General features: G+C 44.0%; 1 protein-coding gene across 2 annotated transcripts in view; it reads right to left on the bottom strand.

The window, feature by feature from the left end:
• LOC128852503 (sperm-associated antigen 16 protein-like) overlaps positions 1-25,909 on the bottom strand; it is a 254,316-nt gene that overhangs the window by 12,931 nt on the left and 215,476 nt on the right. For both annotated transcript variants that reach the window (XR_008450376.1, XM_054069936.1), the window contains one exon: positions 15,972-16,098. Coding sequence is in view for 1 of the 2 variants with exons in the window: in XM_054069936.1 (XP_053925911.1) it covers positions 15,972-16,098 (127 nt within the window). In the remaining variant the exon portion in view is untranslated. The remainder of the gene's footprint in view (positions 1-15,971; positions 16,099-25,909) is intronic.

Genomic DNA, 25,909 nt, shown 5'->3' with positions numbered 1-25,909 from the left:
GTCAAATCACAACATCTTTATCGTTTTACGTTAATAAAACTATTTACTCTTGATTACTAATTAACGCTTCTGAAAGAGCAAAATAGATCTAGAGAAATGCGTGCCCACGTAGTCCTCCACACTTGTAGACACACATTTTTTAACTTAAAATCACAGAATGGTTTGGGTGGAAGAGACCTTAAAGATCATCCAGTTCCACCCCCTGCCATGGGCAGGGACACCTCCCACTGGATCAGGGGCTCCAAGCCCCATCCAACCTGACCTTGGACCTCTCCAGGGATGGGGCAGCCACCACTGCTCTGGGCAACCTGGGCCAGGGCCTCCCCACCCTCACAGCAAAACATTTCTTCCTAAGATCTCATCTCAATCTCTCCTCTTTCAGCTTAAAATCATTCCCCCTCGTCCCATCCCTGCACTCTCTGATTAAGCGCCCTTCCCCAGCTTTCCCAGAGCTCCTTTCAGTACTGGAAGGCTGGTATAATGTCTTCCAGACTGAAGAACCCCAACTCTCTCAGCCTGTCCTCATATGGGAGGTGCTCCAGGCCTCATCTTCATGGCCTCCTCTAGAGTAGCTCCAATGGATCCATGCCCTTCCTGTGCTGAGGACTCCAGAACTGAAAGGACTCCCGAACTGAAAGGACTCCAGTACGTGTTTAACAACTGTTTAACCCTCGTTTACAGCGTGTCATGGTCCACTCGAAACGTTAGGGTCTACATTAAAACTAAAATCTTGATATCAATACGTGCATTTTGCCCCCAGAGAAAGAAGAGTTTCTCGATTTGAAAAAATAAAAAAGCAATAATGAAGTAATGTCATAAAGGAAAAAAAAAACCCAAACCCCTCAGTCTTAGCCACAGCAAAGCTGCTCTATTTAAAGTAGGACAATTATTCCTAAAATCAAGCCCTCAAGCTGTAAAGATGTTACGGACCCTGATGTCAGGTCTCAGAATGCCTGTACTGGAGAGGAGAGGAGAGCACACGTGCCCTTGGGGCTGCTCGGCTGCAGGGTGTTCTCAGCCAGCCCCGCTACGGCAGTCCCCCACGGGGAATGTCAGCCCTCTCCCTGCCTCTGCTCAATTGAATCCTGCTGAACTTCATCATCCTGGGTCACGTCTGCTGCCGGCGGTGGCAGGGGATGGCGAGCCGTGAGCCTCTGCATTATTCAGAGGAGAGCTGACAAAGGGCTAATTTTTAATAACGTGATTAACAGGGAAGCAAAAATGGGAATGCTCTGCAAATCCATAGCAGGTCTCGCAAAATCCATTTTCTACATTTGGAAAGGAAGGATTGTAGAAGGAACTAAACTCACAAAAAAAACCCAAAACCCTGTCCCTAAACTAAAATTACTCAAATGTGTTACAGTTTTTCCCAGGATAAAACTGTGGGGTTTCTTTCCTTATTTTCTTTCCTTCAAAGCATCTTCCATTTCCTGTCCTATTTCCTACAAACTTGAGTTTTTATCACATTAAAATTATACTCACGACAAATCTGATGAAGCCTATTAACACTTTAACTGTGAAAAACAAAATATTGATGCCCTGAGTTTCTCATGCGAGACGGTCCAACTGTAAGTTATCCCACAGCCCTTCTCTGTGACAGCGGCACCGCAGGAGAGCCACATTTTAGGGGCTGGTGGAAGAAGACACCTGACAGACCATGTCCGTGTGGTCTCCCAAGTGCTGCGGAGCCCGTGAGGTAAAGTCTCTCCATTTCTTCCTGAGGAACAGGACCAGCAAGGACATGGCCATGTTTAAAGACTGTATGCACGTTTTCACACTAAGCACAGAAGGAAAACAAAGGAAAAAAATCCAAAAGTCTCTAATTGTGGCAATTATAAAGACAAACCTCAAAATAAAAGGCCAGTAGAGTTAACACAAGGCCATTTGTCAGGAGGTTGCAAGCTTGCCGAGGGACAGACTCTGCTCTAGACACTTACTCTAGTCCTGATCACTCCTGCTCTTCTGCAGCTTCTTGTCAGTGCAACTCTTTGTTGCTTTGTCTACAGGACAAGGGGCAATGCTTTTAAGCTAAGGGAGGGGAGATCTAGACTGGATATGAGGAAGAAATGTTTTCCTGTGAGGGTGGTGAAACACGAACATAGGTTGCTCAGGAAGGTGGTGGAGGTCTCATACCTGGAAGCATTCAAGGTTGGGTTGGATGGGGTTCTGAGCAACCTACTCTGGTTAAAGATGTCCCTGCCCACTGCAGAAGGGAAGACTGGATGACCTTCACAGTCCCTTCCAACCCAAAGCATTCTATGATTCTATGCTTTTGCACAAACCTAATATAAAACCAGGAGAGATTTAAACAAAAGGAGGACTGTGCCACAGTCATATCAGCATCCATCACCGAGCACCTCCTTTCCCGAGCTGAGCTGAGCTTGTTCGCAGTGGAAAAATGGACCGTTGATATTTATTCTAGTCACCAGCAAGGGAAGACTACGTACAAAGGCTTTGTCACGTTGCTAAATTTTGCATCTCGCCTATCGGTTTTGTCCCAGTGTTTCCAATCTGTGTGTGATAAATGTCTTCTTTCCGAAAGATTATTGCTTCTCTATAAAACAGTTTCGAGCAGAGAGAGAGAGAGAGAGGAAAGAAACAATCAGCTGAGTAAGGGACTGGCATGTAAAATACTATCATTTGCAAAACGCTGGCCTGAAACCCAATTGGAGGCAGAGAACTGGGCTTGAGCCACAGAAGAGGAAAAGCAGGAATGTGGTAATTACATATTTATTTTTAGAGAAAATGAAAAGCCAAATAATCTATAAAAGCAGTGTTTTACCCGTAAATCCTTTCTGTCCTGAAACTCACGCAGAGTGATGCAGGAACACTCAGTTCTCAGGGGATCAACTGGTGGTACCTTTTTGGCAGTGCTTTGTTCTTCCCGTGTTGGTGCCAGGACACTTGAGGTCCCAAAACAATTAATTTTAGTAGTGCTGCAGCAAACTATTGCCAGAAAGCTGAACTTGAGAAACAACAACGCCGCTGCTGAAGCTTGTTTCTCTGCCCTAGCTCTGAAATCAAGAGAGGCTCTAAGATTGCACTCCTGAGAAGAAGCTGACAGAACTCATCCTGCCAGGAAAGCAGGACAGAAAGCATCCAAACATAGTATTTATGAGGGGATTAGCGCACTCATGATTGGATTTGGCATGGGATAGCGTGTGTGACTGGGATTTATGGTAGGGATGAGGAATTGCATTCTGACTGCTTTGATATATGTGCCTCCTTGAGGCATGCCTAATTGTTCTAAGAAAACAAAGGAGATGCCATTAAACACTGGAGGAGAAAACACACAGAGGAAATCCTGTAAGCAATCCCACAGCACTCTGAGGAGCTGCTTGCCTTCAGATGAAGAGCCTGGCAAAACGCTATGATGCAAGAAAACCTGGCTGTTAACTAGAATGACACAGCAATTCACACCACTGACCGGGACACCTTCCCGTTGTTAGGAAAGTCCAGACCAGCACGCTGACGGAGACAGATGTCTTGTAGTTGCATCACATAAATTACAGCAGGTGATTAGCACTGCCTTGTATTCCTTGCTGCAGAGTCAGGACACCTGGGGTTCTCCGGCTACCAGCACAGAGAGTTCTCCACCGAGTGAGTCACTACTAGTTCTGACAATCTCACAACGCCGACACATTACCTCATCTGAAAGCCAACAAAGGAAGATGCACTCCTGCTTCTATAGGCAATACAAAATCCCATCGGGACAGTCTACTGGAGCAATTTTAAACAGAACTGTGCAACACAAACTAGGTGTTACCTCATTGCTTCTCCTCTCCAAAACCCCATGCTAATGTCACCCCATGTCCACGTCAGCAATGTACAACCCCGGGAGCTCCTTCTATAGGACAATAATTTTCCATTCCATCTCCGCCACTTCAGCAACCAAGTCTATCTCTCATTTGCATCAATTTAATCCTTTCTATAGAACAACCCAAAAGACATAAGTGGAGAAAAAGATTCCAGAAAGAGAGAATTGAATAAATTCATATTTTAAGACTTCAGCTGAATCATCTTTGGATCCTTTCTACAGCGCACTGTGAGACAGCAAGACTCCTACTTTTTAATGTGGTTTTGTTTTCACACCCTACGCTGCAGCCTACGTCAAGAAGAAAGGGAGAAAGGATAGATGAAAAAGAGGTGAAGTGATACTCTTGTTACTCATAAGCAAATTCGTGGCTATGTGAGAAAGAGAAGCATCACCTCCCAAATTTCATATTCGTTTCGTATTAGACCAGCCATGCTGCCTCTTAACGTAAAATGTCCTCAACTATTTATCATGCCTATAAATATGGAAGCCGAATTCAATTATAATCAAAGAGTTGGATTTTGGCCTTGGATCATAAAATGTGAACACCACCTCTCCGTGCTGTTTCCTTGGGGCTATCGGAGCATAAAACTGTTTTAAATCTGTGTCTGCTTGGCAGTTCTCTGTCCATTAAATATGTACTACAAGAACGCTACCATACGGGAAATGTTTGAAGTAGGAATTACCGCTACAAACCTCCACCCTCTATCGATGCTGCATGGGGCATCCAAATTACTCAAACCCAATTTGACAGCACAGAGCTTTTCTATTAAAACTAGAACCCTCAACTCTTTGGCAGGTAACACTTCAAACTGACTCCTTAAGCTTTCTGGAAGCAGCACGAAAGTATTTTTTAAGCTAATACCTTGCAAGCCCTGAAATTTCAGTTTTTTGAACACACAGTTGCAGTCATCCCAAAGACCTGCCTGTTGCCCAGACAGTATCTCTTTTGCTATCATGATGTGTAAATGGAACGTCTAAAGAAGCCACCCACTGAGGCTGTGGGCAACCAGAGAGGGAATAAATCCATACGCAAGCGGTAGTGCTTAGAGGGGAGTAATCCATACAAAGCAACAGATTGATTCACCACCAACGTTTTGATCCAGTATTTATCAAACTGGAAAACTATTAGTTATTTCACACCATTATTGTTGGTTGAAAGGAAAAGGATTTGTAATGTTTGGGTTTGTTTTTTTTTAATCGAGCTTTTGAGAATCATTGTGTCATCAGACTTCAGAAACTTAAGTTCTTACAGCTACGTCTGGGAAGAGACAGTGCAATCCATGGTGTGATATCTAACAGCTCGTGCTTAGAAAGGAGTCCAGTGTAAGCTTTGAATACGAAAAGTAAAAACCCATCATAGCATATTCTGTGTAGACAAGTGCGTCCAGGTGTCTTGCTCCAACCTGAGAGAAGAGCAGCTCTATGCATCATAGCAGATAAAGACAGCTCATGGGATTCCAGACAAAAGGAAAGATAAACTACCACTCCTTTTCTTCAGTATAACATAGCAGAGCACTATAGGTGTGCAGGTAGAAAGGTGGACACATCAATCCACTAAGAGGACCTTTCATAGAACATCTATGTCTATAATCTGCTTTCCTCGGTTGATGTGTGAGGAAAGAAGATCCCACAATTAGTTGCGGAAAGGAAAAAGGGCATTTAATATGCAATGCCTTTAACAGACTAACAGAGTTATCGATCTCCCACACAACCTGAATGGCATAGTAACGTTTGCCCCCAAAGCCTCATCAAGAACAGCATCTGGTTCGGAGGAAACGTGTTGAAACAGAATCCAACCACAGCAAGCGTGGCTATGACCGTCTAGAGAAAGCATTTACAGTTGCTGTGCACAGCAGCTATTCAGGGGAGCTCAGTTCCCCGATAAAGCTCACAACATTGGGCAGATACACCTGACGTGTATTTCTTTGATGTGTGTGCTTATCCGAATCCTGTCTGCCACGGTTTAATGGATTTCCTTGAACATAGGAATACACACGTTTAAAAGGCACAGGAGGTGCTGAATACGATAGGCATTTGCTTAGCAGATTTCCACATCTGTGCTTCAAAGTTTGGCTTAGTTTCCCGTTACCTCGCGCGTGGAAGCAGTATGGTGGCACGGACCCACTTTTCTAACAGGCTCTCTTCATACCTAGGAACTCCCGCACCAATTTGCTACTTCTGCGTTGATACGCAAGCTACACATTTTGTACCGAAAGAGCTGTGGCGGAGCGCAACGTATTTATAATAGAGCTTTCACCTCAAATGCGTTTCCTTCCCTGGCTTGTCAGGATGTGATAGCTAAATTTCAGAGATGATGCAAAAGCTGTAATTGATTTTACATCATGAGCGCTTTGCGAAAAGCCGCAGTGCAGAAGACGATCAGGATGACACTCAGTAGTTCTCCATCCAGGGGAAGGCAAACAGCGCCTGGCTGTGTACCCTGCTTACGACTGACTATTTTTTTTGCCTATAGATTCCAAACTTTCTATCAATTTTAACTCCTCCAGCGTCAGCTCTCACTTCTGCTCTGTCAAAGGCGACCGTACCCATGGGCCAAGTTGACTGACCTCTAAAAACTCCCTCTTACTTCTCACGCCTAACGAAAAGTTGCTAATAAACGGCCTGCGTAGTACAAAGCGTCGATTTTGATGTTAAACATTAATATAATGGTTTCACTGCAATTTCGTGCTCTCTCAAGGCTGAAGCTTCTGGCTTCTGCCTTTCAGCCATCCGGAGCAGAAGGATGCCATGCCTACGTACCTTCTCCCACGCTTCACACAATGGAGGCCTGCTCTGGGCAGAGAGGTTTTAATATAATAGCAACTAAGTAAATTTAGCTATTATTTTTAATTAATTTAGGTATTGTGGGGCCAGCAGTAATCTGGTAGGAACATTATTACACACATGCATACACTAAATTGCTTTTTTACTAATGACTCATTTGTTTTATTCTTGCCTCTTTCAGAAAAGCGATTAAGTTGAAAATGACCTTTTGAAGATTGTACTTGTGGACCGATCTTTTCATTTTTAATTACTTTCTTTGCTTTAATTGTTACATTAGGAACTATTAAGAAAGCAGCCAGCTTCATAATCAATAATTTAATTAGAGTTTCAGGACCAAGAAGTCAATGCAAATGTTATTCTGCAGCCAGGCCTTTCCCAAAGCTTTTGAAAGAACTTTACTCCCATTTTGTTTCAAAGTGACATTGACACAAAAATTAAACTCGTACTTACCGCGATACATCGTGCACCCACATTATAGATACAGGAAGCTGGGAAGACGTTCGGATTCAGGTCAATCTATTTGCTGGCTGGACAGGGGTACAGGAATGCTTCTCTCACCTCATTTCTACATAATCATAGAATAGTTTGGGTTGGAAGGGACCTTAAAGATCATCCAGTTCCAACCCCCTGCTGTGGGCAGGGACATCCCACTAAATCAGGCTGCCCAAGGCTCCATCCAACCTGACCTGGAACACCTCCAGGGATGGGGCAGCGACACCTTCCCCTGGCAACCTGTTCCAGGGCCTCACGGAACCCGTGACACAGCCAAATGCCATCACACTCCGCACTCCGCCAGAGCCCACACCAGCAGCCACGCTAGCGAATTCTTCACTGAGCTCTACAGCCAGACTTTTCCCCTGGCTAGAACGTCTAATATCTTAAATGGATCTATTTATAGGTCTCTAATTACTACTAATATTCTAAAATAACCAGCGGCAACTGAAAACTGATCCGCTCTAATTTTACAACTGATGAAATGCGACTCAATCACTAGCAAATTAGCACCATCCTCCATCCCACTGTTGCGCCTCTGCCTGCCCTGGCGAGTTTAGAACACGTCAGCGATGCAGCACAGGGAACTACCAGAGGAGCTGCGAATTTCACAGCCTGCTGCCTGGAAGGTGGATGTCGCTCAGTTGTAATTACAGGCATGTCTTTCGCATGACTCCATCCCTCCAAAATGCATTGCCCAGGAGCAAGGTCCTTGCAGGGAAGGCGTGAGTAAATAGGAACCGGAGCACACAGACACGTGGGGCCGAAGTGCCTCCCCATCATCTATCATTAGATTAAGGGGAATAGGAGGGAAACAGCACGTGGATGAGAGAGGTCTTTGAATCTGAAAAGAATCACAGAATGGTGGGATTGGAAGGGACCTCTGGAGGTCACCCAGTGCAACCCCCATGGTGAAGCAGGTTCATCTCAGAATGGGTTGGGTTGGAAGGGATCTCCAAGCCTAGCCAGTTCCAACCCCTATGGTGAACCAGGTTCATCTCAGAATGGGTTGGGTTGGAAGGGATCTCCAAGCCTAGCCAGTTCCAACCTCCATGGTGAACCAGGCTCATCATAGAATGGGTTGGGTTGGAAGGGATCTCCAAGCCTATCCAGTTCCAACCCCCTGCCATAGGCGGGAACACCTCCCGCTGGATCAAGTTGCTCAAAGCCCCATCCAGTCTGGCTTTGAACACTTCCAGGGATGGACATCTATGACTTCCCTGGGCAATCTCTTCAAGTGCCTCACCGCCCTCACCGTGAAGAATTTCTTCCTAAAGTCTAATCTAAATCTCTCCCATTTCAATTTAAAGTTCACTCAGAACAGGTTACACAGGAGTACTCCCAGGAAGAGTTTGAACATCTCCGGAGAAGGAGACTCCACAACTTCTCTTGCTTTACTGAAAGGCAGAAAAACTTGCAGAGGGGAAGAGCGGCTGCAGTGACCTGCTGGGAGGGAGCTGTGCAACCAGGTGGGCTGGGACGTTTGTGAGCTTGGCAGTAAGCAGGAATACAAACACATAGCGTACACCTATATCTTGCTAGGCAAGGATCAGAGCAGCTCAATGATACGAGACGGGAGCCAAGACTCACTCTAAGACACGCAGCAACTTCAACCCAGGCCAGCTGCACTGCAAAAAGCTTTGGCTTAAGGGTGTGACAGCATTTCCAGCTACAGAAGGAAACTCGGGTAGAGCCCCTGGGGAACCTATGATTACACAGCAACGTAAGCAAGAGGCTGCGGGGGACCTTGGAGCTCTCTCCTCTAGAAGCAGCTTAAATGACTGTGAATACCGTGATGAAAAGGTGCAACTTTAACTAAATAGCGACATCACTGCCAATATAAAGCCATTTATACAGTTCACATGAATTCGGAGTCAAGCTGGATACTAAAAAACATAGAATCACAGAATGCCCTGAGTTGGAAGAGACCCACAAGGATCATCAAGTCCAACTCCTGTACCTGCACAGGGCAACCCCAGAAGTCATATTGTGTGTGTGAGAGCATACAGAACTGTCCTGTCTTGTCAAAGCCTTCCTGAAATGAACTAAGAACACAACTTTTCTACGCTGCGGAGACATAACAGGGAAAGACAAGGTGTTAAAAGGGTCTGTCTTCCCACTGGCAGAAGGACTCTGATGTCCAGCAGACAGGTTCAGGCAAGTCAATAAACAGGAATAGCTTAATAAAGCAATAATTATAACCTCTCAAGGCCACTAATTCACCTGGAGCTTTGCAGAACAAGGCAACTTGTCTGATCTAAAACGTTTATAGTCTAACTTAAACCTAGTTTAACAGGGGAAAAAAGCCTATGAGATCAACTGATGATACAGTTTGTTAAACTTGGGATTTAGTTATTTGGGAGCAAAGTCAGGAAGGCAAGGAAAAGGAGGGACAAGTAAGTACTGGCAGGCCAAACGAAAGACAGAGTCACAGTTCCAGTCTTGAGGCTGTCTGGGGGACAGCAGTCAAATACAGCGTGAAGGGCAATGGCTTTCCTGCCTCTCAGGAAGAAAAAAAAACCCACAGAATTAAAAAAAACCCACACCCAAATAAGAGCATAGGATATTTTCTTGCTTGCATCTGGGTCAGCTGATCCAAATTGCAGAGTTCTATGCTTACCATTTGAAATATTTCATTTTGATCCATCTTGTGGCACAGAAGTTGTTTGGGAAGAAAGTCAGAATGATGCAATTTAAAAACAGCAGTGACCGCATCAAGCCTGTTTCCCAATTATTTTTCAAGATTAGAAAGAAATTAAGCCATTTTTCCTCAGCTATATTTTTGGTTTTGAAAAAAACCCTAGCATTATATCTCTAGGAAAGTGTCCCAAACAGATTTAACATAAACCTTTTCAAGTTTTACTTTTGTCTTTCGTGTCATTACTTTTTGGAGAAAACATAATCTGTATTCACAGCTATTTGTTCATGGTTTCATATTTTACTGTGACACAGAAATTCCTTTTCATATTAAGACAGGGAGTTTTAAAATATGAACCCATTATTCACAAATATGTAGAATAGAATCAGGAACACAGAATTTGTTACACTTCATGCCAGGAACCGGACTTATCCTTGCATGCCCCTTATTTACAGCAAAATAATCCAATTACACTAAGAGATTCAAAGTTTGCATGGAAGAGCTCTTTGTCTCCATCACTGATGATTTCAATCTCTGAGCTGCTTTTGAAGAGAACTGACTGGAACCATAACCTGTCCGTCAAAGGGTTTTGAGACAACCCATCTGTCTATCCACTCGGCTCTTGAAACCATTCCTCAGGAGTTCGGAAGGGTTCAAATAAAACTGACAAAACCAATACCCTGAGGATATTCTGACTGATAATTTCGTGTCTAAGGTGTTTACTTAGGGATAAATCAACTGGACTGGGCCAAAAAACGGAAAGACAACTCAAATTATTCTATGATTTTCTCTGCCTGTCTTGTACATCTGACCATAGAATCATAGAACTGTTTAGGTTGGAAAAGACTTTTAAGGTCCTTTAACACTGACATTTTTCCTGAATTTACCTCATGACTGACTATTCCCAAAGAACACGGGCATAAAAGTCCCCACCACAGACAGGCAGCATCCCTACAAAGATCTTAAGGTTCCAACACTCTTTAAAGCCATTGACAAAAGTTTCTGACAAAAGCCATGTTGAAAAGCAGTTTAAAAGATAATGGATATTTTGCAGGAAGAAACAAAACCAGACCAGCTTAATTCAAGGAATCACTAATTGAAAATGACTAAATTCTGACAAAATCAACACTGAAAAATCAACTAAAAGATACTCTAAAGGGCTAAACGATAATTTCATTAGAAGCTAATATCTAAAAGATAATTTCATTAGAGCAAGGAAGAAGGTTGTCGAAGGAAATTACTAGTTTGGAAGGATTCCACTAAATTTAATCGAGTAAGGGTTAACAAGCTTTTAGGCACAATCTGGTTGCAACAGGAATCACAGCAGGGTTGTCCTGTGCCGCAGAGACCATACAGAACTGGATGATGGGCTGTATTGTGAAGGAAAAAATTGCAAGACTGGAGTTTAGATCAGCATCATTGTAATTATTCTCCATCCACACGAAACAACTAAGCAGCTAAGCCCTCATCATTAAAATGCCACAGCACAGCTGGCAACCTCAGCAGAGAGCTGAACAGCTGGCGTGTGTAAGTGTTCATTTCTGGCAGGACACAGCGCGAGAAGCCCTTTTAAATACCCGCTGTCCTTAGGTGATCTCTATGCCTTAAATCAGACACCTTTTGCACGAATGCCACCACGCAAATGACACCACTCCGGTTTCTTCTGGGTTTACTCCACTGTTTCTTTGAAGTCACAGATGGATCATGTCAGAGTCTAAAAGACTATGGGGTGGATCATGAAAAGCCAAGAAAGAACAGTCCCAGGAAGTATCTCATCATTACCTGTAACCACTCAGTAGGACAAGGTGAGGTTGCTGAGGACCACAGGAAAGGCGATGCCTGGCAGGACTTCTCCCACCAGATGGGGCATTCACCCCGGGCTCTGCTGTTGCCCAGAGACCTAATTGAGTAGAAACTTAAACTCTACCAAACCTCGGCTAACATTCAAAAGCCATCAGCAGAAAATGATCAGCAGACATCACGAGTACAGAAGCCTCCATTTATTAGGAAACAATGCTTTAAAACGGGCTGCACCTAAGAGCTTTTTTTATTCAATCACAGAACAGTTTGGGTTGGAAGGAACCTCAAAGCCCATCCAGTTCCACCCCCTTGCCATGGGCAGGGACACCTCCCACTGCATCAGGGGCTCCAAGCCCCATCCAACCTGGCCTGGAACACCTCCAGGGATGGGGCAGCAACAGCTTCCCTGGGCAACCTGTTCTGGAGCCTCTCCACTCTCATCATGAAGAGATTCTTCCTTATGTCCAGTCTAAATCTGCCCCTCTCCAGTTTATACCCATTCCCCTCACCCTATCACTCCAAGCCTTTGTGAACAGCCCCTCCCCAGCTTTCTTGTAGCCCCTTCAGGTACTGGAAGGTCGCAATAAGGTCTCCTTGGAGCCTTCTCTTCTCCGCGCTGAACAACCACAACTCAGCCGCATTTAAAGAAAAATACCCTGCCCTAAAGGAACATCCGGCTGCACCTCATTCTTTTCACTGCCTACTTCTTCCTAATGTCTTCCACTCATTGTTACATGAGTTACATGACCCTCAAAGTCCAGCTTGCCCTACCACTTCAGGACATGGTTTAGTCAGCACGGTAGCATTGGGCTGACGGTTGGACTGGATGATCTGAGAGGTCTTTTCCAACCTTAACGATTCTGTGATTTCTATGAATACTATCACTGATATGAATGGGACTGTCCAGTTAATTACAAGTCTTGCCAGTTCCTTGCCGGACACATCCCACAGGGCATTACTCCTGAACACGGACTTCTAAATGACAGTCACTGCACAACTTTTAAGAAATGAAATATCCAGTTATAGAACCTGACATTTCAAAAGTCAGAACACAGACAAGATAGTTGCTAAATCAATAAGTTTCAAACATGTAGAATGAAAAATGTGAGTAGCTTTTTCCCCCTCTATTTAATTATTTAAGCGTATAAATATTTGGCATTTTATCTGCCTGAGAAAGAGCAAAGATTCAGCCTGGCTCAAATGTTATCCAGACAAATCTGACTAGCCCCAAGGAACGCCTCATCAGAGTGCAGGAGATGCAGATGAGTGGCAGACTGCTTATCGTGAGAAGAATTAACCCAGGCAGGTGAACTTGTACTCGTGAGGTCTCATCTTCTTTTGCACCTCTCGCACTTATCATTGGACACACTTTGCAATTCATGAGCAGAGATGCTCCCTCTGATGTGTCAGCGAGAAAATATTCCAGAATATTTCGTCTTTCTATGAAACTGGCATAAAGCGAAATAAATTCCGCAGCTTATCTTGGCACGAGAGCCATCAGCTTTATTGGCAAGAAATTCCTACCAATGAACTGCAGCCTCAGCCTCATACATCTCATCTACTGGGAGTCTGGCACGGTATGAAGATGGTTCCCATCCAAATCCAACACCGCTTGCTCCCAGAATGTTTGGAAAGAGCCATAATCATCTGAATACTACTCATCCTTCTCTGTTCTCATTTCCCTATGGGCAACATAGCTCTGAGCTTTAAAATCACAGTCAAAGCGCTGTTGGTTCTTCTGTACAGCTAGATCTGACCCGAGGGCATCCAAGGGGAAAAAAATGAAGTAAAAAAAGTTAAGTCATGTGTTTTGAAAGTCTGAAGGCTGTGTTATAGCTTCAGCTTAGTAATTACAAAGATTTATGTTCCATTCTGCCCCAAATCCACAGCTCATCGTCCATTCAACTTGCACCGCTTTGACTTACCGTTCTCTGCATCCATTATCCCTAATAATAAAGAGCTGACTAAAGTTAATGATTGAAGAGCAAGATGTGATTAATAATACGAACCTAATTTATGAGAAAACAAACTGGAGTATGATTTTCATGTTTCATTAAAATTATCTTAAATGTACTCCTTAATGCTAATTGATCTCAGAGAGATGAGAAAATATTCTGTTCCAGACTAATGGGAGGAAATCATTCATCTTCTTTCTGAAGGCAACATCTAAGATCATTCAGTAATTCGAGGGAGATCACCTCACAGCGATTCCACCACTTAAAGTGATGGTTCAATGTGGACACATACAGGGGAACAGTCCAACAGAATAAATACGCAACAAAATGTCATATACGATGTTTGCTTGTTGCTAAAGGTCCTTCCTATCTTTAGCAAAATTACCCAGAGCTGAAAAGCAGCGCTGGTGGGTGAAAACCAAGCAGGCTTTTTCCATAAGTTTGTCAAAAAATCTTCTTTCATTAGTTTCACTAGTTCTGTTAATCCACTACGAACATGAGATTACCGGGACACTGGCAAGATAAAGTCCCCTGCAGGATTTACTGAAAACCCAACAAAGCAGAAATCCATTTTTTTCCACTGAGTTTTCACTTTTGTTTGTGTTTCAGTATTTTTTTCTCTTTTTGAATTATTCATATTTGGATTTCAAATATTCTTACAAAACAAGGCATTTAAGAATAATGAGTCTTGACTGGCTTCATTTAAACTTGTTGTGCTTTATGCCCAGGATTATTACTAAATGACCTTCTATTCAGTCTGTTTCTATGATTCATAAATAGAAATCGCCTAATGAGCAGCTCAAATATCCCACTGTTATTTTTATGTCAGTTTTTCTCATCCAATATTTGCATAGCTCTGCTGACGATAACTATTAAAACACAGCAACAGCTCTTCCACTCATCTGCCTCAATTCCTTTCCATGAATACAGCCTTCGCTATTCAGGAAACTCAGGACCTGGGGTTCTGGTGGACAAGAAGCTGGACATGAGCTGGCAACGCGCGTTCATAGCCCAGAAACCCAACTGTGTCCTGGGCTGCATCCAAAGAAGTGTGACCAGCAGGGCGAGGGAGGGGATTCTGCCCCTCTGCTCTGCTCTGGTGAGACCTAACCTGAAATATCGTGTCCATGTCTGGAGGCCTCAGCACAGGAAGGACATGGAATGTTTGGAGCGGGTCCAGAGGAGGCCACAAAAATCATCCAAGACCTGGAAACACCGCCCTGTGAAGAGAGGCTGAGAGAATTGGGGTTGTTCAGCTGGAGAAGGGAAGACTTCAAAAAGATCTTACTGAGGCTTTTCAAGATTTAAAGGGGGCTGATAAGAAAGAAGGGGAAAACTTCAGCAGCGCCTGTAGGAACAGAACAAGGGAAAATGGTTTTAAACTGAAAGAGAGGAGATTTAGACTAGATAGTAAGAAGAAATTCTTTTCACTGAGGGTGGTGAAACACTGGCCCACTGAGAGGCCCACTGAGAGGCCCACTGGATGCCCTGTTATTGGAAACATAACAGGTTGGATGGGGCTCTGAGCAACCCGATCGAGTTGAAGATGTCCCTGCTCTCTGCCAGAAGGTTCAACTGGATGACCTTCATAGTCCCTTCCAATCCAAACCACTCTATGATTCTATTCCGGGCTGGAATCTTGTATGTTTATACTATTTGAGAAACGCAAAGTGACCGTAACACCAACTAAAGTAGCAACTTTGGAGTTTCAGAAGTTGCTCTATGAGAAATACTACAACAGCAGCAATAATTGAATTTTCTGATGAAAAAGAAAAAAAAAACTCCTCCATGCTTGTTCTATTTCACTTGAACAGGATTTACATATTTGGTCTGCAAAGCAGCAGGGACAAATATATTCTCCTATGTACTAAAGGCATTTATACCGACACTAAAGAATGAAGGTAGAGATGAATAAAGGCAGAGATGCAGAGTTTCTGATACTACCTACAGTGAAATATTATGGAGAAAAGAATACATAATCCATGAGAAATCAGCAGTGAGTTCTGGGGTTGGGCAGGGGATCACTTCTAGAGGAAGAATAAATATATTAGACTTCTATGCAGTTTGTGTTTCTTCCATGGCATTTCCCACCATTTCCTTTGTACATAACTTAAAGCACATGGCAGCACCTACAAAAAGAGACTGATAAAGCTGACCTTCAGCTGCCCCATCCATCGAACTCACACAGTGCCAGACCCAGGTCACCAGTTGCTTAACCAACACCACCTCATTAAGCCTATCTGTTTATTCCGCGATCTCAGTGCCTGCGCGTTTGGTGCACTGTGAGGACTCAGTCATTTCGGATGTCAAGGAAGTGTTATATGGGGATATTTTTGGTCAGAAGATAATCACTGCGTTAGTGAATATTCCCTTGCCACATCACCCTCACTCTCTATTCTGATTCAAAACCGGCTTTCATTTTTCTCAAACCAATGTGCTAGCACTTAGCTCGAATTGAAGGAAGTGCAAGAAAAAGGCTGCTTACCCTACTGGCATCCCAGAGAGATAAAGTCTCGTCAGCAGAGCTAGTGAGCACAGTGCTGGAAAACAGAAGAACCCCAGTGCTGTTGACTGAATCTTTACGGCCACCCATCATGCACCGGCATCTCTCACTGCAAAAGAAAACAACAGAAATACAGCACTTGCCAGTCATGATAATAATGACAAGAGTTTAGGTAAATTAGCAACGCGTTTCATATACCTTTCATAGTTAATCTCTTAAAAAAATGAACAGTGCTATTCATCACTAAAGGACTACACCACAAAGGAAACAAAACCCCATAGCAGTTGAGCATTTGCTTCCCAGTACTGAAGGCTATAGCAAGAAGGTCAAAAGAAAAGGAGAAGTGGGCTTTAAAAGATGGAGTTATAAGGATAAACAATCAAAGCACCACTTTAATTTTCCTGGGGGCATCCTCAAAAACACTGTTTGATGTAGAATTTAGAAGGAACACAGACAAAAATGTAGGATAGGGAGTATTTCACTGCAGACATCATTTCCTTTTTAAAAGTATCTTCTTCTTGTTTACAGAGGGTCTAAGAGATCTATAGCCCCATGCCAACACGCACCACGAAGAAAGCCAGAGGGTACCGGCAGCCTCGCTTTCTTCTGAAGGTCTGCAGAAAGACTTACAGAAATTAAGTAATGTCTGGGAGTTCTTCTCTGAAGGTAAAGTCTTGTCACTGTGGAGAGCCAAGAGACCTTCTCCCTGAAGAAGAGGTCTCTGACTACAGATGAGCCCCACCAGTAGCTACTATAAACTGTAAGTTCCTAAACCAGATGTGAGGGAAGAGAAATAAACCCCACGCGTGAAGGTCTTTACCATGCCTCACATGGAATTAATCCATGGCATGGTTCTGGAAGTTCTTTCAAAGCTAAAGACTTCCAGCTATCCCACCTTCTCCCAGCTGATCAGCTACGAAGTAGTACCCTAGAAGGTTTTGTTTTGTGTATGGTTTGTTTTCTTATCTTTCAGTGAGTTCATTCTGAGACAACACTGCTGATCCTTCTCAGCTCAGGGGACGAATCTGATACAGAGAGAACACAAAACCGGAAGCTTTGTCTGTTGTCAGGGATAGAGACACAACCACTACAACACTCCAGCAGAGAAAGAGTTATCTCGCAAAACAACCTGAAGTTGGCTATATAGCTACAATTTTATAAAAGCTCTTTGGCTTCTCTTTTGTCTTCTGCGTGTATGCCAGAGAACATTCCTTAAACTAGAGTCCAGCGGAAGAGGAGGAAGAGCCCCAGAATGCCTCCCCAGGACAACACAGAAGGTAACAAACAAATCAAGGCCAGGTTGGATGAGGCTTTGAGCAGCCTGATCCAGCGGGAGGTGTCCCTGCCCACGGCAGGAGGTGGAAGTGGATGGGCTTTAAGGTCCCCTCCAACCCAAACCAATCTATGAAAGCTGAGAGAGACTATTCAAACAGAACAGAATGGCAAAGGCTTAACTCCTATGCAAACAAGACAAGATGGGGAGATAACTGAAATGAAGAGACAATCACCATTCATTTTGGCTGTATGCAAGAGTCACTCGTGCTGATACGAATCTCTGCCCATGAGTTCTTTAGATGTACGTGAAACTTCATGAATTCGCAGTGTTTATGTTGTTGAATCCTGTGAGAACACACGGGTAGGTGAGCACGCTGTGGTAAAACCTCATCAATGTAAAGACGGAAGCAGTTCTTTGTTCAGCTGAGTCAAAAATAGCATGAAAAAATAAAAAGCAACAACTCATCATAAATTATTGCAGCTTTCAGCGAGGGCTCTGGATTTTATTCCCCACTCATGTGATTCTGACAGCAGCAACACCTCCCCAGAGCTGGCTGCTGAATATATCATCGGGGCTCGCAAATTAGATTACTGGGTGGCTCTTAACTGAGAAATTTCTTACAGTATTTATTAAGGAAGCTGTCAGCAGGGGGAATTAAAGATGTGGGGGGGTTGTTTTTCTCTTCTTCCTGCCCGTGTGTCACCAGAAGAAGTCTCAGAGCTCTTGCAGGTTTTGTATCCGCAGCACAGAAGATCGGCTGCAGCAGATCTGAAGGGCTTTGAAGGACACTGCCCCGATCTCTGATCTAACACAGCGACTTCTCAGCCCTATTCTAACTCCCTTTTGTTCCCCAGACTGGAATGCACATGTTGTGCTGAGCTGAACACGAAGCCTGTCCCCGCAGAAGCAAGATAAGTTCTTTCTGAGTAGAAATATTATCCAGGAAATATATTTCAAAGGAGTATCTGATTCGACTGATATCATTTCACAGAATCTATGTCCTTCTCTTACAGATAATGCATTATCCCATTCAGTATTATCTCTTATATAGACTGCATGTGCTATTTTATCACAAGGACTCATTTCAAACTGGTCATAAAGTATTGTGGCTGTTAGAGCGTGGCGCAACAAGATATCGGATATTCACGATCACTTGATATATAACAATAAAGTAACTACAATACAATATCTTTTTGTTTCACAGTCTCATGGCAATGCTTTACACCACAGAATGTGCCGTCTTCACCTCAAATCATATACTTTTATTTGTCTACAGGTATGCCACTTGTTAAAAGCGGCCAATGATTTCTGCTTGCCTATTCCGCTGCAAGACTTGGAGAGGATAAAGAGTTTCTGACCAGCAAAACCCTTCTGGGCACTTTTGCGGGCACTTACTAGTTTTGAAAACAGAGAAAAATTTACACAGGGTGATACTATTCTAGAGGAAAAGGAGATATTTACCTGTAGTAACAGGATGCGCACACGTCCTTTTCGAAGGCGGGGAGGGGGAACTACATCTTCAAGCTGCTTGATGGGGCTTGGGGTGAAAAAAACAGAGGAAAAGGAAGGAAAGTAAAGGAAAAAAAGCATATTTCGTTTGTGAGTCACTGACATAAGAGACGGACCATCCCAGGCAGCCAGGCTGCAAGAACAGGCTTGTGAGAGATTAATTAGGTGCCAAAGCAGGAAGGGCCATTCAGAATTCCTTCGCAAGGTGAAAATGGACTGAAGTGATGGACCATGACAGCAGCAGAAGGGAAGGAAATGATTTGTACTTTTCCATCAAGAGCACAAACACCCAGACACGATGCAGTTGTCTGTCCCTCTCCTTGCCTCTTCCGTATCACTGTGTACTGATGAGCGAGCTCTGGCTCTCAAGATTTAATTTACCACTCTAGTAACTGACTGATATTTCTAAGAACCTCCAACTGCTACATGAAATAAACTCATCTTTCCTTCCAGCTGGGATATAATTTCAGTGAGATTCTCTTGGATACAAGCTATCTTTTGGTCAGAAGGGGGAACATTTTATTTAGATGTACTTTTTTCCACACAAAAATGAAGGTACCATATATGAATGGTAGAATATCACTCCGATTTCCACGGGAGCTTGTATTTCTGTCCAGTAGTTCTAGCTTATCTCCACTAGAATAAATCTATAGCAACATTTATTAACTAATTTTTTTTTTGATTCTGAACACAGCCTCATGGATTCATTGTCTCCGAATGTTTTGGTTCAGAAGAGAGAGGGAATCAGCTACGAACAGCAGCTTAGGCATTTGCAGCGCTCTTGTTGCCTACGTTCAGAGACAGAGAAAGAGGTCCTCGTGGTAGAAATACTGCTCAGCAGTTCAGTACTTTGATGGTTGCATTCTGAACCTCATCTCAGACATCGATTCCAACCCTCACCCTTTACCTGGTTTATTACTATTTTCTCAGTGTAAACCATCAGTTAACACATTTTCTTGACTCATAACTAATTATCCTCAGTGTTCTCATTTTCTCGACAAAGTCATTTCCCCTTCCCTTAAATCCAGGTAAGGTTACAACATCCATCAATAAATCAACCTTTATCTCATCAGGTTTCGATTTTTCTTAACCGGTCCAAGCAAACACAGACAGACTGTTAGAAGAATCACACCTATACCATGAACGCCGGTGTTTAAATGAATCATACTATTAATCGATATCACTGGCTCAACGGGGACGGGAAAATTCTACATGCTCAATTTTTAAAGACGTCTCTTTTGAGAACTGCATTCCAGAATGGTTCATTCAAATTCAAAAGGGCTTTCAGTAAAACCGCAGAAGATAGGAGACGTTTCCACTTCCATAAGACTTCGCCGAGTATTAAGAGGCTGCCAGCTCTGCACTAACGTACGACAGCAGCCAAATAACGCACTAGTGAGATATTTATATAACTAAAAAGAGAATACTGATAGAGAATAGATTCCTCTTACCCATATACTTCCCTCTCTGCAGAGATGGAGTTAAAACTCAACACGAGCAACAAGTTGGCACATCCTGGTGGGAACGTTTTACAATGGCCCAGTACATATTTATTGCTGAGGGCTATACAGGGCACAAAGCTTGGACAAACTGCGCTCGGTACTCATTTCCGAAGACACACAACGAATCAGAGCGACAGGTGAGATTACACGGTGCTAATTCTTCTTCTATTTAAAAGTGCTTTTTAAAAACACATAACAACTGCTTACTAGCGATCTGATGGAAACACGACAAGCTCTGCCTCCTGCTTTGATTTGTATTTTAAAGCGTGTGGTTTTTATGCTCAGCTCGAGTTGGAAAAATTCGGCGGGTGGGGAGGGATATCATTTCAGTGATTAGTTAGGTAGTCATAGTTACTTATTTTATTGCTGTGCCATATTAAGTCTCATTTCAAGCATGATAATTAAAAGCACCTGTACAGCCAGTCAAAACTAATGAGACTTTACGCACGTACATCTGAGTCAGAGCCTCTACCAGACACCTTTTTACACACCTTTCAAAGGAATACATTAAATGCACAAACACTCTCAAACCGTACTCTCTTTCCCAACAACTGCTCTCTGAGATCATCCCAGGGAACGAATACCAAACTAAACTCTTTCTCAAGTCTATTGAATGACATTATTCCACGTGACCTGCAATCACTAGCAGGTAAAACGCCAAGGGAAATCACACCACAAAGTCACCGGCTATGACGGTGGACACAAACACAAGGTTCTGCACCCAAGAACCAACACAGGCCGGGTGGAGAATGGATTGAGAGCAGCCCTGAGGAGAAGGACTTGGGGTGCTGGTGGAAGAGAAGCTCAACATCAGCTGGCAACATGTGCTCAAAGCCCAGAATGGCAACTGCGTCCTGGGCTGCATCCAAAGCAGTGGGAGCAGCAGGGTGAGGGAGGCGATGCTCCTCCTCTGCTCTCATGAGAACCCACCTGAAGCCCTGGGTCCAGTTCTGGAGCCCTCAGCACAGGGAGGACACAGAGCTGTTGGAGCGAGTCCAGAGAAGGCCACAAAGATGGTGCAAGGGCTGGAGAACCTCTGCTATGAGGACAGGCTGAGGGAGTTGGGGTTGTTCAGCCTGGAGAAGAGAAGGCTCGGAGGAGATCTGTGAGCAGCTTCCAGGAAAGGGGTTCCAGGAAAGATGGAGAGGGGCTCTTGATCAGGGAGGGCAGGAACAGGATGAGGGGAAAAGGGCTTAAGCTGCAAAAGGGGAGATTTAGATGAGACCTTAGGAAGAAATGTTTTCCTGTGAGGGTGGGGAGGCCCTGGCCCAGGTTGCCCAGAGCAGCAGTGGCTGCCCCATCCCTGGAGGGGTTCCAGGCCAGGTTGGATGGGGCTTTGAGGAACCCAGTTCAATGGGAGGTGTCCCTGTCTATGGCAGGGGGTTGGAACTGCATGATCTTTGAGGTCCCTTCTAGTCCAAAACATTCCATGATTCTGTGATTTTTGAGGAAGTTTTGTAAGGTCACACAACAACCAGCCTGCAATCGCGCTACAGTGATATAATTGTAACAGTTAAAAGGCGAAAACTTCTAACAAAAACAAACCCTATCGCTTCCCCATTATGTGGCTTTATCTCCAAAACGTGTTTAAATTAAGCGCAGAACTTTGCCAGCCAAGATCAATGGGCCAGTATAGCAAATGGGCTGGCTTAAGACATTAAAATGCCAGTTTAGTTTATGCTGTTATAAACGCATCCTATCATGTCTTTACATTTTACGACCTCTATTTTATGTCTAGGTAGCTTCACATATGACACATCCAATTACTCATGTCAAGAATGCAAAACTACCAGTATTTCAGTTAAAAGTGCCTACCATCATTTATAACAATGATATTTTTTTTCCTTGACCCATTATTTCACTAAGTCTAACACATTTTCTAAGACATTGACATGTGGGGACACTTCCTCTATAGAAAGAACATTTGTCTCTGAAAAGCTGTGTGCCAGTACGGTGCCGTCAATATCAGCCACTTTGTTCAATTATAACTTATCTTCAATAAAATGAAGGTCTCTTCAAACTGTGAACATTCATTTGTGCCCTCTTTCAAACTGGTTGTTGACATTTTGAAACGCAGTTCTCAAGGAGATGCTACTACTGTTTTGATGAAAATGTAAACATCTCTTCTCCCGTATTTATAAATATTTAGAAAGAAAATAGAAATCAAATCCATCTCTGTGTCATTTATCTTCATAATCAGCACACGTGGACCGTTTTAATTTTCATACTCTGTGTGCTCTGCAAAACAAAGAGCAATCCCCAGCGGCCAGCAGGTTGAGGGAGGGGATTCTCAACCTCTACTCCTCTCTCGTGAGACCCCACCTGGAGCCCTGTGTCCAGTTCTGGAATCCCAAACATAAGAAGAATAAGGAACTGTTGGAATGGGTCCAGAGAAGGCCACAAAGACGGTCCAAGGGCTGAAGCACCTCCTGTGTGAGGACAGGCTGAGAGAGTTGGGGTTGTTCAGCCTGGAGAAGACAGGGCTCCAGGAAGACCTTAGAGCAGCCTCCAGTGCTGAAAGGGGCTCCAGTAAAGCTGGGGAGGGGCTTTTACAAGGGCCTGGAGTGATAGGATGAGGGGGAATGGCTTTAAATTGGAAGGGGGAAGATTTAGATTAGACGTTAGGAAGAAATTCTTCACGATGAGGGTGGGGAGGCCCTGGCACAGGTCGCCCAGAGCAGTGGTAGCTGCCCCATCCCTGGAGGTGTTCAAGGCCAGGTTGGATGGGGCTTGAAGCCCCTGATCCAGTGGGAGGCGTCCCTGCCCATGGCAGCAGATGGGACTGGATGGGCTTTAAGTTCCCTTTCAACCCAAACCATTCTATGGTTCTATGAAGTGTCAGTTTGCAGAGTTACTCCTGAGTTACTGAATCATGTGAAATCCATTTCTATTGTTGGCTTCAGATAATTTTACACTTTTTACATTCACAGTGAGCAGAAGCAGGATTAAGTATCAAACCTTCCTGCTACGCTCACATCAGAGGCTGCTTTGAGCTCGGCCAGGTAAGGCTGGCTGAATCACACGAGCACGGTGTGCGACTCCTGCTCCCACTGAAAGCGACACAAGGTTGGCCACCGATGTCAGCAGGAGCAGGATTAGGTCCGGGTTTATCACCACAGGAACCTGACAGCTCACACTTTTGGTCTAGTGCGCAGTAAATTGAGCATGTAAAAGGAAAGTGATCTCTGAAGCAGCACGGACTTACCTTCTAAGTTCAAGGGCGCAACTCTTTCCCTTCCTCATCCTTCTGCCAAAAGCAAAGCGAAGCCTTAGCAACTAGGAAGGCTTGGCCAAGGAAGAAAGAACCCTAAACACGATATAAATATTTTATTGGTGTTTTCTAGGGATATAAACAAACATTACTCATCTGACTCAGCAGGTTTACAAGACTGCAATAAAATACTGTTACATCCTTTCCTTAGACCTCCTTGAGAAAGATGAGAACTTGGAAGTCACACTCTTCAACCACAGAGAAATGGATCAAATTCTTTCTTTTAATTAAAAAGATATAAGTCAACAGTAATAGATTTTTTTTGTCTTCCTTGCTAAGCTTTGAAAGGTGCAGCTGCAAAGTTCTTCTCTCCTTACTTCTCAGGAGCTGAACCGAGCATGAACAATGTTCCTTTAATAGAATCCTTACAGCCCTCCTACTGACATCAGTAACAAACCCCCGGGGATTTAGCAGGTGAACAGATATCACAGTGTTGCAAGTGGGAACTATCACCACAACTCCTTTCTGGCACTGCTTGGAGAAGGAACACCTTGCACACCACACACAGGGCAGGCTTCTGCGCTCACCTAGGATGCAACTACACGTTCAGGTAAGTCTGCGGTCTAGACCAGCTTTGTCTAACACATTGTGAGCCTTCCCTTTCAGCAAAACCCCAGAAGAAAGACTGGCCCTTAACTCTGGATCTCATTTATGCGGTCTGAGCACACTGGGTGCTGCCCAGCCCAGTGCAGTCCCACCTATTTTAGGGTTCAATCCTGCAAGCACCATATAAGTGTTAAAACCTTCTTACACCATGAACATGGGTCAAACACAAACCCATCACAGTGTGTCCATGAGCTTGTCTGTAAAGCCTCCACAGAATCTGAATCACAGAATGGTTTCTTTCTGAAAAGACCTCTAAGATCATCAAGTCTAATAATCGATCCAGCCCTGCTAAGTGCACCACTAGACCATGTCCCCAAGTACGACATCTATTCATTTTTCAAACCCCTCCAGGGATGGTGACTCCACCACCTCCCTGGGCAGCCTCTGTCAGTGCTTGACAACCCTTTCAGTAACGAAATTCCTCCTAATATCCAGCCTAAATCTCCCCTGGTGCATTTTGAAGCCACCTCCCCTTGTCCTGTCACTGGCTAGCTGGGAGAAGGGACCAATGCCCACCTCAACACAACCTTCTTTTAGGTAGTTGTAGAGACTGTTAAGGTCTTACCCCAGTCTCCTTTTCTCCAGACTAAACAACCTTAGCTCCCTCAGCCACTCGTCACAAGGCTTGTGTTCTAACCACTTCATCAGCACCATTGGCCTTCTCTGGACGTGCTCCAGACCCTCAATGTCCTTCTTGTAGTGAGGGGTCCAAAACTGAACACAGGATTCGAGGTGAGGCCAAGTACAGAGGCGCATTCACTTCCTTGCTCCTGCTGGCCACGCTGTCTCCTAATGCAGGCCAGGATGTTGTTGACCTTCTAGGCCACCTGGGCACCTTGCTGGCCCACGTTCAGCTGACTGCCAACCAACACCCGAGGTTCTTCTCCTCCAGGCAGCTCTCCATGTAGTGTTGCATGGGGTTGTCATGACCCGAGTGCAGGACCTGCCACTTAGTCTTGTTGAACCTCATGCAATTGGTCTCAGATCCTTGATCCAGCCTGTCCAGGTCCACAGGTTCCTCCAAGCCAAAATACAAACAAGGTCTTTTCTCACTCTGTGGTGTCACCTCCACAGCCAGCACACACTCTCCCTACCGCTTATGCCTTTGTGTGCTGTTAACAAGCTCCTCAGTCTACAGCAACACCCAAACAGAACAGGAAAGCTATTCTGTTGTCTTGCGGTGGAAATTTATTTCATCCCCAGGGACCTTGCCTCCTTACATATTTTGCTGTTCTAAAAATTACTTTGTCCTATTTCTACGACATGAAATAGCCTCTTTGGCAAACAATACCCAGAAAGGGAAAATTGAACACACCTGAGAACACAGAAAGTACAAAAAGCACACGCAGAACAGAAAAAGAGGGCACTGCATTACATCAAATGAAGTCTAATAGCTTGAACTTCAGATTCAGCGAAGTCTAATAGTGAGGGACATTTGGTCAAAACTCCCCTAATAAATTTATAATTACCCAGCAGAAAGCAAAGCTCCAGTCAGGTTTCTGCTCTGCAGTGAAATTAGATAACAGTCAAATAATCACAGTCCTTGAAAGAGGGTTCTATAAATGCAGAAGAAAAAGGTTGCGAAACTTCAAGCCTTACCCACAGGATTAAAATGCTTATTTGACTCAAGTCCTTGTAATTTATGTATCAGAGCACGTTACTGGAAAAGTAGCCAATTATAACACCTTATTTATTTTCTGGAAGAGCTCCCCTCAACGTATTTTAGTATAAGTTGTGTATTTATTCGGTTTGTGGA

The sequence above is a fragment of the Cuculus canorus genome, chromosome 6 (genome assembly GCF_017976375.1).
Source record: "Cuculus canorus isolate bCucCan1 chromosome 6, bCucCan1.pri, whole genome shotgun sequence".
NCBI lineage: Eukaryota > Metazoa > Chordata > Aves > Cuculiformes > Cuculidae > Cuculus > Cuculus canorus.
The sequence above is the reverse complement of the archived record's forward strand: the minus strand, read 5'-3'. Positions and strand labels throughout refer to the sequence as shown.